This window comes from Papilio polytes, unplaced genomic scaffold (assembly GCF_000836215.1).
Source record: "Papilio polytes unplaced genomic scaffold, Ppol_1.0 DF821289.1, whole genome shotgun sequence".
Taxonomy (NCBI): Eukaryota; Metazoa; Arthropoda; class Insecta; order Lepidoptera; family Papilionidae; genus Papilio; species Papilio polytes.
In genome coordinates this window covers 6,123,536-6,136,901 of record NW_013527915.1, presented here as the reverse complement: position 1 = coordinate 6,136,901, position 13,366 = coordinate 6,123,536, and the positions used below count along the sequence as shown (strand labels likewise).

The 13,366-nt window shown below is 32.9% G+C and overlaps 2 protein-coding genes across 2 annotated transcripts in view; both read left to right on the top strand.

Annotated features, from left to right (window-relative positions):
- Positions 1–2,358: 2,358 nt before the first annotated feature.
- On the top strand, positions 2,359–9,568 carry LOC106109220 (allantoinase-like). Its single transcript, XM_013290630.1, has 12 exons — positions 2,359–2,462; positions 4,761–4,923; positions 5,002–5,204; positions 5,405–5,556; positions 5,637–5,751; positions 5,901–6,047; positions 6,177–6,237; positions 6,402–6,495; positions 7,911–8,124; positions 8,568–8,697; positions 8,921–9,126; positions 9,300–9,568. The coding sequence occupies exons 2-12, from the start codon at positions 4,884–4,886 to the stop codon at positions 9,429–9,431; spliced, it is 1,494 nt and encodes a 497-aa protein (XP_013146084.1). The 5' UTR covers positions 2,359–2,462; positions 4,761–4,883; the 3' UTR covers positions 9,432–9,568.
- Positions 9,569–11,017: 1,449 nt separating this feature from the next.
- The window catches only part of LOC106109165 (nuclear pore complex protein Nup155), an 11,013-nt gene continuing 8,664 nt past the window's right edge, over positions 11,018–13,366 (top strand). Inside the window, exons 1-7 of the mRNA XM_013290570.1 lie at positions 11,018–11,235; positions 11,515–11,671; positions 11,838–12,071; positions 12,151–12,332; positions 12,665–12,936; positions 13,028–13,159; positions 13,227–13,354. Of these exons, the coding sequence (XP_013146024.1) occupies positions 11,098–11,235; positions 11,515–11,671; positions 11,838–12,071; positions 12,151–12,332; positions 12,665–12,936; positions 13,028–13,159; positions 13,227–13,354 (1,243 nt within the window). The 5' untranslated portion in view covers positions 11,018–11,097. The remainder of the gene's footprint in view (positions 11,236–11,514; positions 11,672–11,837; positions 12,072–12,150; positions 12,333–12,664; positions 12,937–13,027; positions 13,160–13,226; positions 13,355–13,366) is intronic.

The following is a 13,366-nucleotide window of genomic DNA, read 5'->3' as shown; positions in this document are numbered from 1 at the left end:
TTTTTATTTAAGTTGTTAATATTTGGATACAGATATTCCTAATGAATAGAATTAACAATGGCCTGATTTTGTGTTAACATTAAGAGTGGGCGCACATCTTTGACTAAACCAAGCACAACGGGTGCGATTGTCGCTTGTTTCGGAGCCAATTCAACTGTTTATTTACACAACTAAAAATCGAGTCGTATGCGCAACTCTATGTAAACTCATAGGAATCAAATCGGGACTAAACCGTTGTGCGATAGTTTAGTTTTTAGGTGTGCTCACGCTCTTAGGGTCTCACTACTCGACTGCCAAGACCCAGACGAGTCATAAACAAGATATCAGACCAGGAATAAAAATCATTATGCTTACATCATCTTATATAGGGGCAAATTGAACGTGATTATTTAGATTACGTCTTCTATCTCAATTTCTTCAAAAATGAACTCGGTCGATAACCCCCATTGCCGTCAGTAACGTGAGATAACTTGTTTATAACAAAACAACTGATACATCAAAATCATATCTATCGCGAGTTCCTTTAATTATTGAGGTAAATTCACACAGATTGATTTACTTATTTTGAGATTTGTTACATAAACTTGAATGAAAGATGCTTAACCTGACGTTTAGAATTTGTTCTAACATTTAGACAGAATAAAAAAGTATATCACATTTATTAGACTTGCTTTAACGTATAAAAATTCAATGTTAAAATTGAGATTATACTAAGATTACCTGTTTTGGGACACAAGATAACTCGAAACATGACATACATATTCTTGTTTATCTACTCGTATGTTGAAACTTGTAACGACTGGCTAAATTAACAGTATTACGGAGATGTCAGTTTCCATGGTTACAATGACACCGTACCGTAATTACAAAATACTGCAACTATGAACTGACTTCTTGAGTTTAATACGCCAAGATCTATATACTGTTACACATTTTACTACTGCAAGCAGATACGTGGTACAAATGGTTCATTCCATAGTAACTTGGGCGATATCACCCTATCTGCCTAGCAAAAACTCGTCAATTTACTGAAACGTAGTTACTATATTATAACAAATAATTAATTTGTAATTATGTATACTTTGCTAATGTTTAGAATCCAACAGTTTAATGTTCAGAAATGAGTGACGCTTACCAAAAGCTTAGCCTTGCAAGTTGTGTTTAATTCGAAATCTACAAAATTAAAAGTGAATAATCGTTGAATGAAAATCGTGGGAGTTATTTTTGCGTGACCTTGACGCACACAAAAAGTATTTCCTCGTGACCAAAGGAAACTATAAACGAGACTTGAATTGTTTTGCCACGACATACAAAGTGCCGTGAAAACTGACGCGATCATAATCGGCCGTGCTTTATTTTCACGGTCAGTGTTATCGTGTCCAGCCCAGCGTCTTACGTAACGCCAGCTGATTGTCTTCGTGGCAATTAATTGCGTTTTCCATCTCCATTTTCATTTAAACAGTACTGTTTAATCTTACTGATATAGTAAATACAAAACTTTAGATGGATGGATGTTTGCTAGAGTTTGTAACCTAAACTGCTGAACCGATCTCGATGAAATTTGGCATAGATGTAGAGGATAGTCCGGAAGAACACATAGGCTATTTATTTTTGTTTTTTGAATTCCTAGTCGCGGACGAAAGCTAGTATTTTAAATATACATATTTATACTCTGCCTAGTATCCTCCAGTAGCATCAGTCCACTGCAATAAAAGCTATGTTGTGCACAAGACAAGAAGATTTTATCTGTCGCCGTCTACTTACGAGTCGAGCATAATTAAAACATCATCTTCTTACTGTCCATGGAACTATCGTTCAATATTATTAAATGTAATATTTTATCTTTCGCTCTATAATCGTGAGAGGAAATTAAAATGATAATTTCCATTTTACCTTGTTAGTTTTTTCCTTATAATTGTTAGTAGTGTTACCGCAACTTTAAATTTTCAGTACCACTACATTACAATAATAATTAAAACTAAGTTAACGTAATTGTTATAAAGTAAAAACAGAATGCCTCAAATCCTTTAAAATAATGAGAACTTTTAATGATATTTAAATGTAGTCATCAAGGCACAACGTCTTTCGCATAAATGTTGATTAGCACATTATCAAAATAAAACAGGTTTTTGAAGCATTACTTAAGCGTTTTTGTAAAAGTAGAAAAATATCAACGAACGAGTTTTTACAATTTTTGCAATTTAGTTTTCCTGTCATTGATAACTTTAAATAAAGTAACGTAGAGAGAAACACAATAGTTACTACATAATACTAGACTTAGTATAAATAATGAGTTATATTTAGTTTAAAAAAAATACATAAGAAGCAGAAAACGTGTTTAAAAATTGTTTTCAATCAGTTTTTAGTCACGAAAGAATGTGGTTGTTTTTAAATTGTGCACAGTCGTTGAGTTTTCTTGGAAAGTAAAGGCAAGACCTATTTCTAATCCTCTAGTAACAAAGGTAAATAATTTGTATAATTCTTTAGTAGTTAGTATTAGCGCAAAACTTGAAGCAGTGAAGCAGAAATCAGAGTAAATATTCGTGATTGACAGTAATAATCAATTTCGAGGGGCCGTTAACTAATTTCTTACCCAACTTAGCATTATTTGGATGCAACAAATATGTTGCGATCTCAAACAGATTCATGGCAACATCTGCCATAAGATATGTAAACGAGTTGTAAAGGTCTTGGTACAAATCAAGGCCGTAGTTTAGACTGACTGGTATGACAAAACGTTTCGTATATTAGTTAGATAGATAGTTACATGACATTATTTATTTCATTGTCTAAAATAACACTTTTATTATTCACTTATCTCAATTCAACATCTATTAGTTAACTGTAGTTTATAAGGACTTCAAGTTAAATTCACATACTAGGGTGTGTTGACAAAACAATCTGATTCTGTTTAGAATTCCTTGATGTTCAAAGAATTTACTATTACGAGTTAACTGTTTCGAATGTTTATGCTATAACATCTAGAATTAATAACGTTCCTCGAGTTTTTGTTCAAAGCTTGCGAAATATGTTACACTTTTATATGTGCCAAAAGATTAGTATGTAAGAAAATCTCAATCTTTTCTGTTTTTATCGTTAACATTCTGCCATAAAATGCTTCTTGCGTCTACTCGTAAACGCATGATAATGATAACAGTAATGAAACCTAAGCTTATTTATCTTTGCATCTATTTTAGAAAAATGTCGAATGTCTGTCGGCATCAACTTCTGCTTTAGAAAAAAAGGTACGTCTACCAGAGATTGTGCAGTTTAGCATTGAAAATTCCCACATACCTATTCCAAAAAGTTTATCATGTAAATCAAAAAATCGTTATAATTATTTATTAATATTATGCGACATGTTAATAAAATAATTTCTTTAAGAATATTATAGAGTCTAAATTAACTGAGATTTGTCAATGTACAGCCCTATATCCTGATAGCAGCTGAGCGTTGCTTATTAGACTAGAAGTGCCACGGGATTTTGCTCCAAAATTCCGTCAAATCAACAAGCATACCTTTGTCATTATTTTGTATTAAGATACTCTCATATAATTTGTGTAAATTAGTGTAAATGCGACGCACCCGCCCACACTCGTCTCATCTCCCCGCGAGCGCGCTTGTTCGTACAACAAGCGACATAGCTACACAATGTTGATAAGTTTCCTTAAATTGTTTAATGGCGTAAACTTTTTTGCTTACTGTATTGTAACGCTAGTGCGAAGTCAGCGGATTTTGTTGTCATATTATTGGAAACATATACGGAAAAAGTTACAATTTAGATAAGGTAAGAAGCTATTTTACTAGTAAATAGAATTTTTGTTAGGTAATTTTCAAATTGTTCTTTTTTGGTTTTTATATTAAAACAATGTCTTCGAGTATTTATAAATAGGAAAGTAGTCGTAATTCGAGAAGAAATCTCATACAAGTTGGTCGATGACTTTCTTGCGAATTTTAATTAGGTCCCCAAGATCAGACGTACAGACATAAACATACGAATGAATATTTGTATTTTGTTTTTACAAATGATTTAACTAAATTATTATCAATTTTCTACGTTTACTGTTTTGACTAGTGTTATAACGTATCTCATATCTTCCTATTGTATACCAAAAATATATATCTTTCAAAAACAATTTAAACACGCGATACTTTGTTCCAACGATAACCTGTCGGGCTTTAGAGATTATGAAAATATTAAATAGTAGGGAGATGTTATCCATATCATTGGCAAATTAGTGTGGGGTAACATTAGGTGTATTCTTTATAGATGTTTTATGTAAATAAATATTTAAATTTCCAATTTAACACGTTTACTGCCGCAAGCGATAACATAATTCTTCATTTGCGGCGGCAGGCCAAAATGTGCTCCCAATGATATTTCCGCCAGTGCGAGGCAGGTCTTTCTAGACCCACCAGCACTAAGATAGATTAAATTGCTGTAATAAATGTGGAAACATAATTTATACATTTTATGTAATGTAATGAATACACCTGAAATAATTTTTTGGACTAGCCAGGGGGTTCTAGTTTTCTTCATCCGCACCAGCTTTAGTATCGCGTCAGGCCGATATCGGCCTGTTACGCAGTGCACGTGTTAAATAACATTCATCGCCAAAAATTTAAATATGCAAAATAACAGGTTTCAAAATTGCCACTAAAAGTTATTCGTTAGTTTCTCTTATATTGCAGATTTTTACAATTTGATGATGATTATCTAAACAGTTTTATTTATCGACCAACCGTGCGTCTGTTTTCAGCGCAGTGTGGCACGACTCTAAGTAAAAAATATAACAGCTCTCGTAGGTGATGAAACGAGGCAGTTTCAGGCGGAAAACCTTCAGTTGCTCTCAGACCGCGACCAGTAGCAAACGTCAAGGAAAATGTCGCTAATACATACGTTAGCGACTATCACGCTTTTAGGTAAATTAAATTCAAGACATTATATATAATGAAATATTATTCCATTCATTTTATAAAATAAACTATTTTTTTTTTCAGTGTTAGCTCCTTGTATTAACGGACGATGGGTCGACGTTAAATCTGGGGATTCAGAAAAGCAGCTGTTCCTAAGTCGAAGAGTTGTGACAGAATCTGCGGAGTTTGATGGTGGTGTACTGGTCGACGAGAAAGGAAAAATCGAAGGAGTTTTCACTCGTAACGCAGTAGACACATTCCTTACATCTAAAACTAGTAATGTTAAGGTAAACAACCAATACTTTACTTATTTACAATAACAGTACATAATACGTTTGTAAAGCGTTTAAGTTTTTTAAACGGTAATTGTAAAAATAATTCGATTCAATTGAATTACAAATTATCTCTGGAAGATTTTTTTGTATAAATCGCACATTAGTAAATGATGTATAACTTTACCTAGATAGTAAACAGTCGTGATGCTCAGATTATAGATGGTGGGGACCTGGCACTTATGGCGGGCGTGGTGGATTCGCACGTACATGTTAACGAGCCCGGCCGCACCTCCTGGGAAGGCTACGTAACGGCAACGCAGGCAGCCGCCGCTGGGGGCATCACTACAGTCATCGATATGCCACTGTAAATGCAGATTTTGTATCGATATCGTAAATTACGAAAAAGAATTAGGATGATTATAAATAATTGATTTATGTTTGCAGTAATTCGATACCGCCGACTACAACACTAGAAAATTTGAGGGTAAAAGCTTCAGCTGCGAGGGAAGAAGTATTCGTTGATGTTGGCTTCTGGGGAGGCATTGTCCCTGGCAATGAGGTTAATTACTATTTGGTTTTTAAGTTATTAACGCATACAAATGTTTAAAACTTAGCACATGCATATTGTTTTTCTCGAAGAAAGCTGACAACATTGATACATTTAATATTCCCTCTTAAATTGAGAATTCAAGACATTTTTTTTTTTAGATGGAGCTACATGATATGATAAGGGCTGGAGTAGTTGGCTTTAAAGGTTTCTTAGCCGACAGTGGAGTAGCCGAATTCCCTAATGTCAATCAAATCGAATTAGGAACTATCTTCTCTGTTCTGAATGGTACTGGAACAGTTTTGGCGGTAAGTTGGACTAACGACTCGTAAAGTGTAATTTTTATTGCACTTACAAATATTTCTACTGATTACGCAAAATTTCTAGGATTGCTTTTTATATATTTTTTAACTAAATTTATTTTATTTATTTCTTAGTTCCACGCTGAACTAGAAATCAACGAGACAAATACTCAGTGCGAAGGATTTGATTGCACCGGTAATTATTTTTTATTTTGCATGTTTCATTCAACTTTTATTATTCGTTTTTATACATAGTAGTTATTGCAATAATTTTGTTTTATTCAATCGAATTTTTAAAATCAGAATTTCCAGTAGTCATATTCTTTCTTGTGATGTAAAAATGATTCAATATTATTTCAGACCCACATTTGTACAGTACCTATTTGGCGACCCATCCTCCTGAAATGGAAGAAGCGGCTGTATCTTTAATAGCAAGTTATTTGCCGACCACAGAGTAAGTTGTATCCATAATTATTGTAACCATTGTTGTGACTACATTATTCAAAGTATAACTATACTAGCCCATGCGGCTTAATCCGCATGAAATTATGAAAATTTTATTTTATTGTTTACATGTGTCAAATAATCAATTGCAAATGTCAAAATGACACGACATGATAAACCTTGGCAATCTTACTTTCTAGATGTTGGCAGCAACTTATGATCTCTTTCCCATATTAGACTTTTTATTTTAAAAAAAATGATTCAAAAACATGCTGTAACTGCTGTCATCTTAGGCAACAAAGAAGTGTGTGTTTACGCTTTATTATAATAGTATAGAGTATAGATATACAGGAAATCAATTCTAACAATGTTATGTTTTCCCATTTTGTTTCTAGTTAACCTATAAACATTCATTATTGACTATCGATAATGCATAAGGATGTTGTATAAACAGTCCTATCAGATATGAATGAGAGCAGATTTGAAGTTACGTACGTAATTGAATAACTAATTAGACCGGTTTAATTTCCTTCTTTTAAAAAATAACGATAACATAACTATAAACTAATTCAAAATCAATTTGGGCGCTAAAATTTGTTAATTATTAATTAACTAGCTTTCGCCCGCGACTCCGTCCGCGGAGAATAAAAAAACAAAGTGGTTAACCTATCTGTTCTTTTAGACTATCCTCTAAATCTATACCAAATTTCATTGAAATTGGTTCAGCCGTTTAGACTACAAACTTTAACAAACATCCATCTAAACTTTCGTGTTTATAATATTAGTATGAAATATAGTATTTTCGGAACAGAGATATGTTCCTAGGATATAATCTTTCAATGTATCATCTAATATCATTATTCAGAAAGCGATTGTTCTTGAAATAACTACATAGTAATAAAGTATTTAATTATGGTTTTCCCGAAGCAAATATTCTATTGTGTCGATGGCTTTGTCTGAGTATTATCAAATAAATTGACATTTTTGTGTCAGCTCAGCTCGCCACTCGAAAGTGCATTGACGTGAGTAATCTAGGTGTATTAGGATAAATACTGAAACAGACGTTAGAACGATGTTATCAAACTTTTTTTTTATATTACTACCTTGTTAGCACGATAACTAAGTACGTAATTATACAAATCGACTATTTCCAAGGAATTGTTGTTTATAAATAGTTCTTTAAAATTATTTTTATCGATTATTGTTTAAATAAACAATAAATATTTATAGTTTATAAATATAAATAATGAAGATACGGTATCTTCTTTATACTATACTTGTAAAGTATAAAACACATAAAGCTAGTCTTTCATGGATTACATTTTAGGACATGGGCTTCTGGTTTTTTTTTTTATTTTTTCCCAAATGCACTTGCGATTTACTCGCAATATTTGAATGTCTTGGTAATTTCTCTCGTATTTACAGCGTGCACGTTCACATAGTACACGTGTCGGCGGCGGGCGTTGTCCCCATACTTGAGAAGGCTCGTCTGGAGCGCATCCACGCCGGGAACAAGGGCTGGCGTGGCGGCGTCACAGCTGAAACTTGCCACCACTACCTCACGCTCAGCTCCGAGCAGATACCAGCTGGTCACAGCGAATACAAATGCTCTCCGCCTATTAGGAATAATACTAACAAGGTACGTTATTTATACATATCTAATAGGGAAAGGAATATAGGGAAATACACCCCTTCTCTGTATATCAACTACCTTGGCAATTAAATGTAGGCAATAACCAACCTCTTAATTATAGCAGATGCCTAAAGATAGTGAACATTAGAGAAACATATTTTGCCTATTGTAGGTAGCCGCTCGCTCGTTTGCTATCTTGTATAACAAATCTTTTCAGGTTATATGACCATGTAATAATATAGAACAATAACTACTACAACTTGAATAACCTTAACACTGAAAATGTAAGCTAATTAACTAATTGTCACTTGGACGTATACGGACTTAATGAAATTTGCATATCAATAATGCCAATGGCCCGATTAACTGTTTAAGTCGTACATAATATCTTATGTGAGTATTTATACTTTGTGTTGAAGTAGTAGGAACTTATGTTAATGAGTTTTCAGCAACAACTCTGGGAGTACATTAAGGAACACAGACTAGATCTGGTCGCATCGGATCACTCACCGTCGGTAGCGGCCTTGAAGTCGTCTAACTTTTTGGAGTCATGGGGTGGAATATCGTCCGTTCAATTCGGTGAGCCATAAATAGAATTATTTTTCTCGATGTTCATAGAGTCAATTATTGCTTATGTCACAGACATTGTTAGCCTACTTAGATCTAGTCATCAAAGGATAAAAAACGCGTCCTACAGATATAATAATTAGTTCGAAGTATTGGGGAAGACTATGAAGACAAAACTTTAAAAATGTATTATTTTTATGTACGTGTTCTTAAATGTTGCCTGTTATGTTTTTAGGTCTATCCTTGTTCTGGACGCAGGCTAAAGCGAGAGGTTTTAAGTTGGGTGATGTGAGCCACTACCTGTCTGCCGGCCCGGCGCAGCTGTGCGGCTTGCAGAGCAGAAAGGGAGCCATCAGGCCAGGCCTTGATGCCGATCTCGTATTCTTTGACCCCAACGCTTCATTCGTTGTCACGCCTGATATCATATTCTACAAGAACAAGGTGATATTCTTTTTCTATTATTATTTTAAACAAAAAACTAATTTTTACTTAACTTTAACAACTGTAAAATGTTATTTTAAACATATTTTTTAAGTGAATAATATAAATCACTCTGGATTTTGTCTCTTGATAGATTTGAAATAATACTATTTTTTTATTTTTTTTCTTTTCAGATAAGTCCATACATGAATAGAGTATTAAATGGAAAAGTTATTCAGACATACGTAAGAGGACAACTTGTTTATGCTGACGGTCAAATAATCGGAGGACCTAAAGGACAACTGATACTTAAAGATGGTTTTTAGTTAATATACACTTATTTGTGTGAATGTTGTTATTGTTTTTAAAATGTTTTATATGTTTTGTTTTTCTATGTTTAATAACGTTGTCGCGTGTCATGTTTAAACTAACAGACAACAAATAAAAAGAAAACAAACTACAATTTCGTATTATTCATTTACACTATGTATAAATGTAGATCTAATGAAAAAAAAAACCTACAAACAATTATGGAAGGTTACAAATAATTTTGAGATAACTAACTTGATGATAAACTAAACATTTGCCTTGCTTCATTAAAAAGATAATTTCGACAACAGAAACTATTATTTTTTAAAAGCGACGGTTTCCTATTTCTTTTTTCTGTTTTCTGTACAAACGCCACTATCAGGTATTATATGAGTTTAATTCGTACGTGCATCTTTTTTTAAAAACTATTCGTCAAGAAAGCTACAGGTCACGGGGTAGGGTTCTTAATTCTTATAGAGTACAACGTGACTATACAGATTTAACATGATTATAATTTTTAAGATTCGGATCTTAGAATATTAACCCATACCTTGCACCCACATCCTGTTTGCAATCCACTTACTCTAACTTTAATTTCTTATGAAATCCCTCTTCAAGTATAAAATTACGAATAGCAAATATGTAACATGTTAATTTTAGTTCAATGTGAGTTTATAATATTCAAACTATATTGTTACTATTTAATGTTAGCATTTTAAATGAACCAACCTTATTTTCTTTCTCCAGAAACGAACACAACAATTGCTCTAGAAGTTAAGAAATCTAAAGAGGATATTAAGAAATTATCGCTTTCAGAAGCTATAGTACGTTCTTCGACAATGGATAATCCTATAAATACAGTACAATCAAAAGAGAATTGTAAAATGCCGACAATTGAGCCAAGTACCAAGTTTTTAAACGAAGTTGATGTTAAGAAGAAGGAGAATTACAAAGACAACGCAGTCAATTCTGCTGAAAGTCCTCAGTCTTTAGTTTTATCACTTATTCTGCAGGGATTATTTATTTTGTTAACTTAGAATAATCTATAGAACTTATTGAATATTATAATTGTAATGTTTTTATCAATAAACATATAATATGGATACACTGTGGTTCGTTTATTATGAAAATACTAATAACCTATGTCTTTTGATTGGTAGAGTAAAATGTGAAAGTAATTGTTTATACAAAAGGAATTTAATAAGATTTGAATGAGGAGTTATCATTGTGCGTTAATGCCTCAGTGCTTATCAGACCTGAGTAACTGAGTACAGCTCCGGGAAACACCTGTAGGTTAAAATAAAATTATGCTTACAAACTCTTTGGTCCATAATCTTTGACAGTAAATTCTCTATAATCTATGGTTTGTCTATAGTTTAGTAGCGACAATGTTGTTTGTATGGACCGTTTTAATTTTAAATTTTTAATTCTAATCTTAAAATTTTACGATCTTCCCTGTTCCGTTAAAAATACTGTAGCTTTAGTATAAACATACCACTTTGTCGCACTTTAATGTAACTATGGTCTTCGTAAAAAAGTATTTACGCAAGTGACGAAAAATTAAAGGTATAATCCGGGCAAGAATAAAGTAAAAGTCATTTTTGACAGCAAGAGTATAACCTCTTGTATAGTTTTATCTTTTAGATAGGTAAAAAGTTTTGACCATTGGAATAATGTTTTTAGATGCCCAGCATAATAAACAGCGTTGAAGGATCTAGGCAATCAAACGGTGGCAACATGCAACTGGAGTGTTTGGAATTGGCGGGGTGCACCCTGGACCGGTACATTATAGTGGATAATTCCCGCCCTTCTTTTTTAGAGGTTTGCTTTTTATGTTTTCGTTATTATTAAGCACACTGTTATAAAACTTATACATGCCTGCTTTGTAATCTCTTTATATGAAGTCTTTTCCAACAATATCAAATAAATAGGCATCTATGAAACATTATTCACATATCTTTTTCCCTTTAAATTGCATAGAAAAAACATGTCATGTAATTTTTAGAAATGTTTATTCAGTGAAAACACACTGTTGGATTATGTTATATTTATCTATTTATTCAATGATAAATTCTGTTCTAACCTGATTCTGTATTTTAGATAACTGGCATAGCACAACAAAGAAGTCCAACATGCAGTGGTCTCAATGCTGGCGATTACAGAAACCTTGCAGCAATACTCAATCATCCAAATCTATCACAACTCAAAATATTAAACAAAGTTCCTCTTCCACCTGAAATAATGGAACACTTTGCCCGTATCCTTTTTTTTTCTGCTTTAACAGAATTTTAAATATTTATATTTAATAGAAAAATAATACAAATATATAGCCACAAGCTGTATTGATGAGATTATGTGTATTTCAACTATTTTTTGTCTGAAATTCGTCATAAATGAAATAATTATTCTTATAGTATAATCAGATATGCAATGCCATTGTTTGATGGGTGTATTTCCAGAAATAAGCAGAGTTTGGTTAGCAATAGATAGTAACATTTATGTATGGGCCTTCGAACATGGCAGTGATGTGGCTTATTTTGATGGTTTGGGAGAGACCATAGTCAGTGTCGGCCTAGTCAAGCCTAAGACTGGTGTATTCCAAAATTTTGTTAAATATTTACTTGTATTAACAACAACTGTAGAAATAGTAGTCTTAGGTAACTATTTCATTGTTAAATAAAGGTAATTAAATGTAAGTTATGTATATTGTTGGTTAATTGAAATTATTATTGACAGGTGTAACATTTTCTGCAAGTAAAAATGATGGTATTGGTGAATTTGAAGAAATACATTTAGTGCCGGAACCAGTATTTGTTTTGCCAACAGATGGCATATCTATGATGTGTGTGAAGTCAACTGCAGAAGGTCGCATATTCATGGGTGGCAAAGATGGATGCTTGTATGAAATAACTTATCAGGTAAATGAAAATTGCCAACTTTGAAATCTTTTTTCCACTAGCATGACTTTATTCAGCTGCGATCGCTATGCAATTAGCAATAGAATAAGAATATCTTTATTGCACATTAAGAATAATTACACCAATCAGTGTTGCCGCAATGACTTCTAGGATTCCTGTTTTTGAGAATCCTAGATTTATTTTAAATTATTAGACAACCAGCAATTTGTTTTTTGGGAAAAGGGTTTAAAAACACTGTCATTTCTTGCAGTTACATGCTTTTTAAAAGCAATTTTATATTAAAACTCAGTTTAAGAAAATCGGGATATGAATTGATTTTGTTACATTTTCAGGCACAACTAGGATGGTTTGGTAAACACTGTAAGAAAATTAATCATTCCACGAGTGCTCTATCATTTCTGGTACCTTCATTCCTAAATGCTGCATTGTACGATGAGGATCCTATAGTTAAAATAGAAGTAGACAATTCAAGACATATATTGTATACATTAAGTGAAAAAGGCTGTATAGAAGTGTTTGATTTGGGCAGCGATGGAGAGAGTATAAGCAGGGTTGTGAAATTAACACAGGGAAAAATTGTCTCTTGTGCTGTGGATATTGTTAAGTATGTTCTTTTCTATTTTAAAGTGTCTTTCTGAAAATAAGTTTCCTAAAATCATTTCATTTTCAATTAATCGCTAATGTTATTTCAACAGAACTTTAGAAGCATCTAACTTTAAACCAGTTATTGCGATATCAGCTGTGGAAGAATCAGAATCAGACCATTTGAATCTGGTTGCTGTGACACAAATGGGTGCTCGGTTGTACTTCAGTACTGGGAGTGGAGAGTAAGTTAAATTACATAGTTTATAAAGCTTATATATTATACTTGTTATATGATTAATTTATTTTTAGTGCCAATCAAAGTGGACCTCAAAGACCTCAATACCTCACACTGCTGCATGTCAGACTGCCTCCAGGGTTTACCTCTAACTCATCAGTGTTAAGGCCTAAGCAAGTGCATAGTGCTGTTTATGAAAATGGTAAGTTTAAAA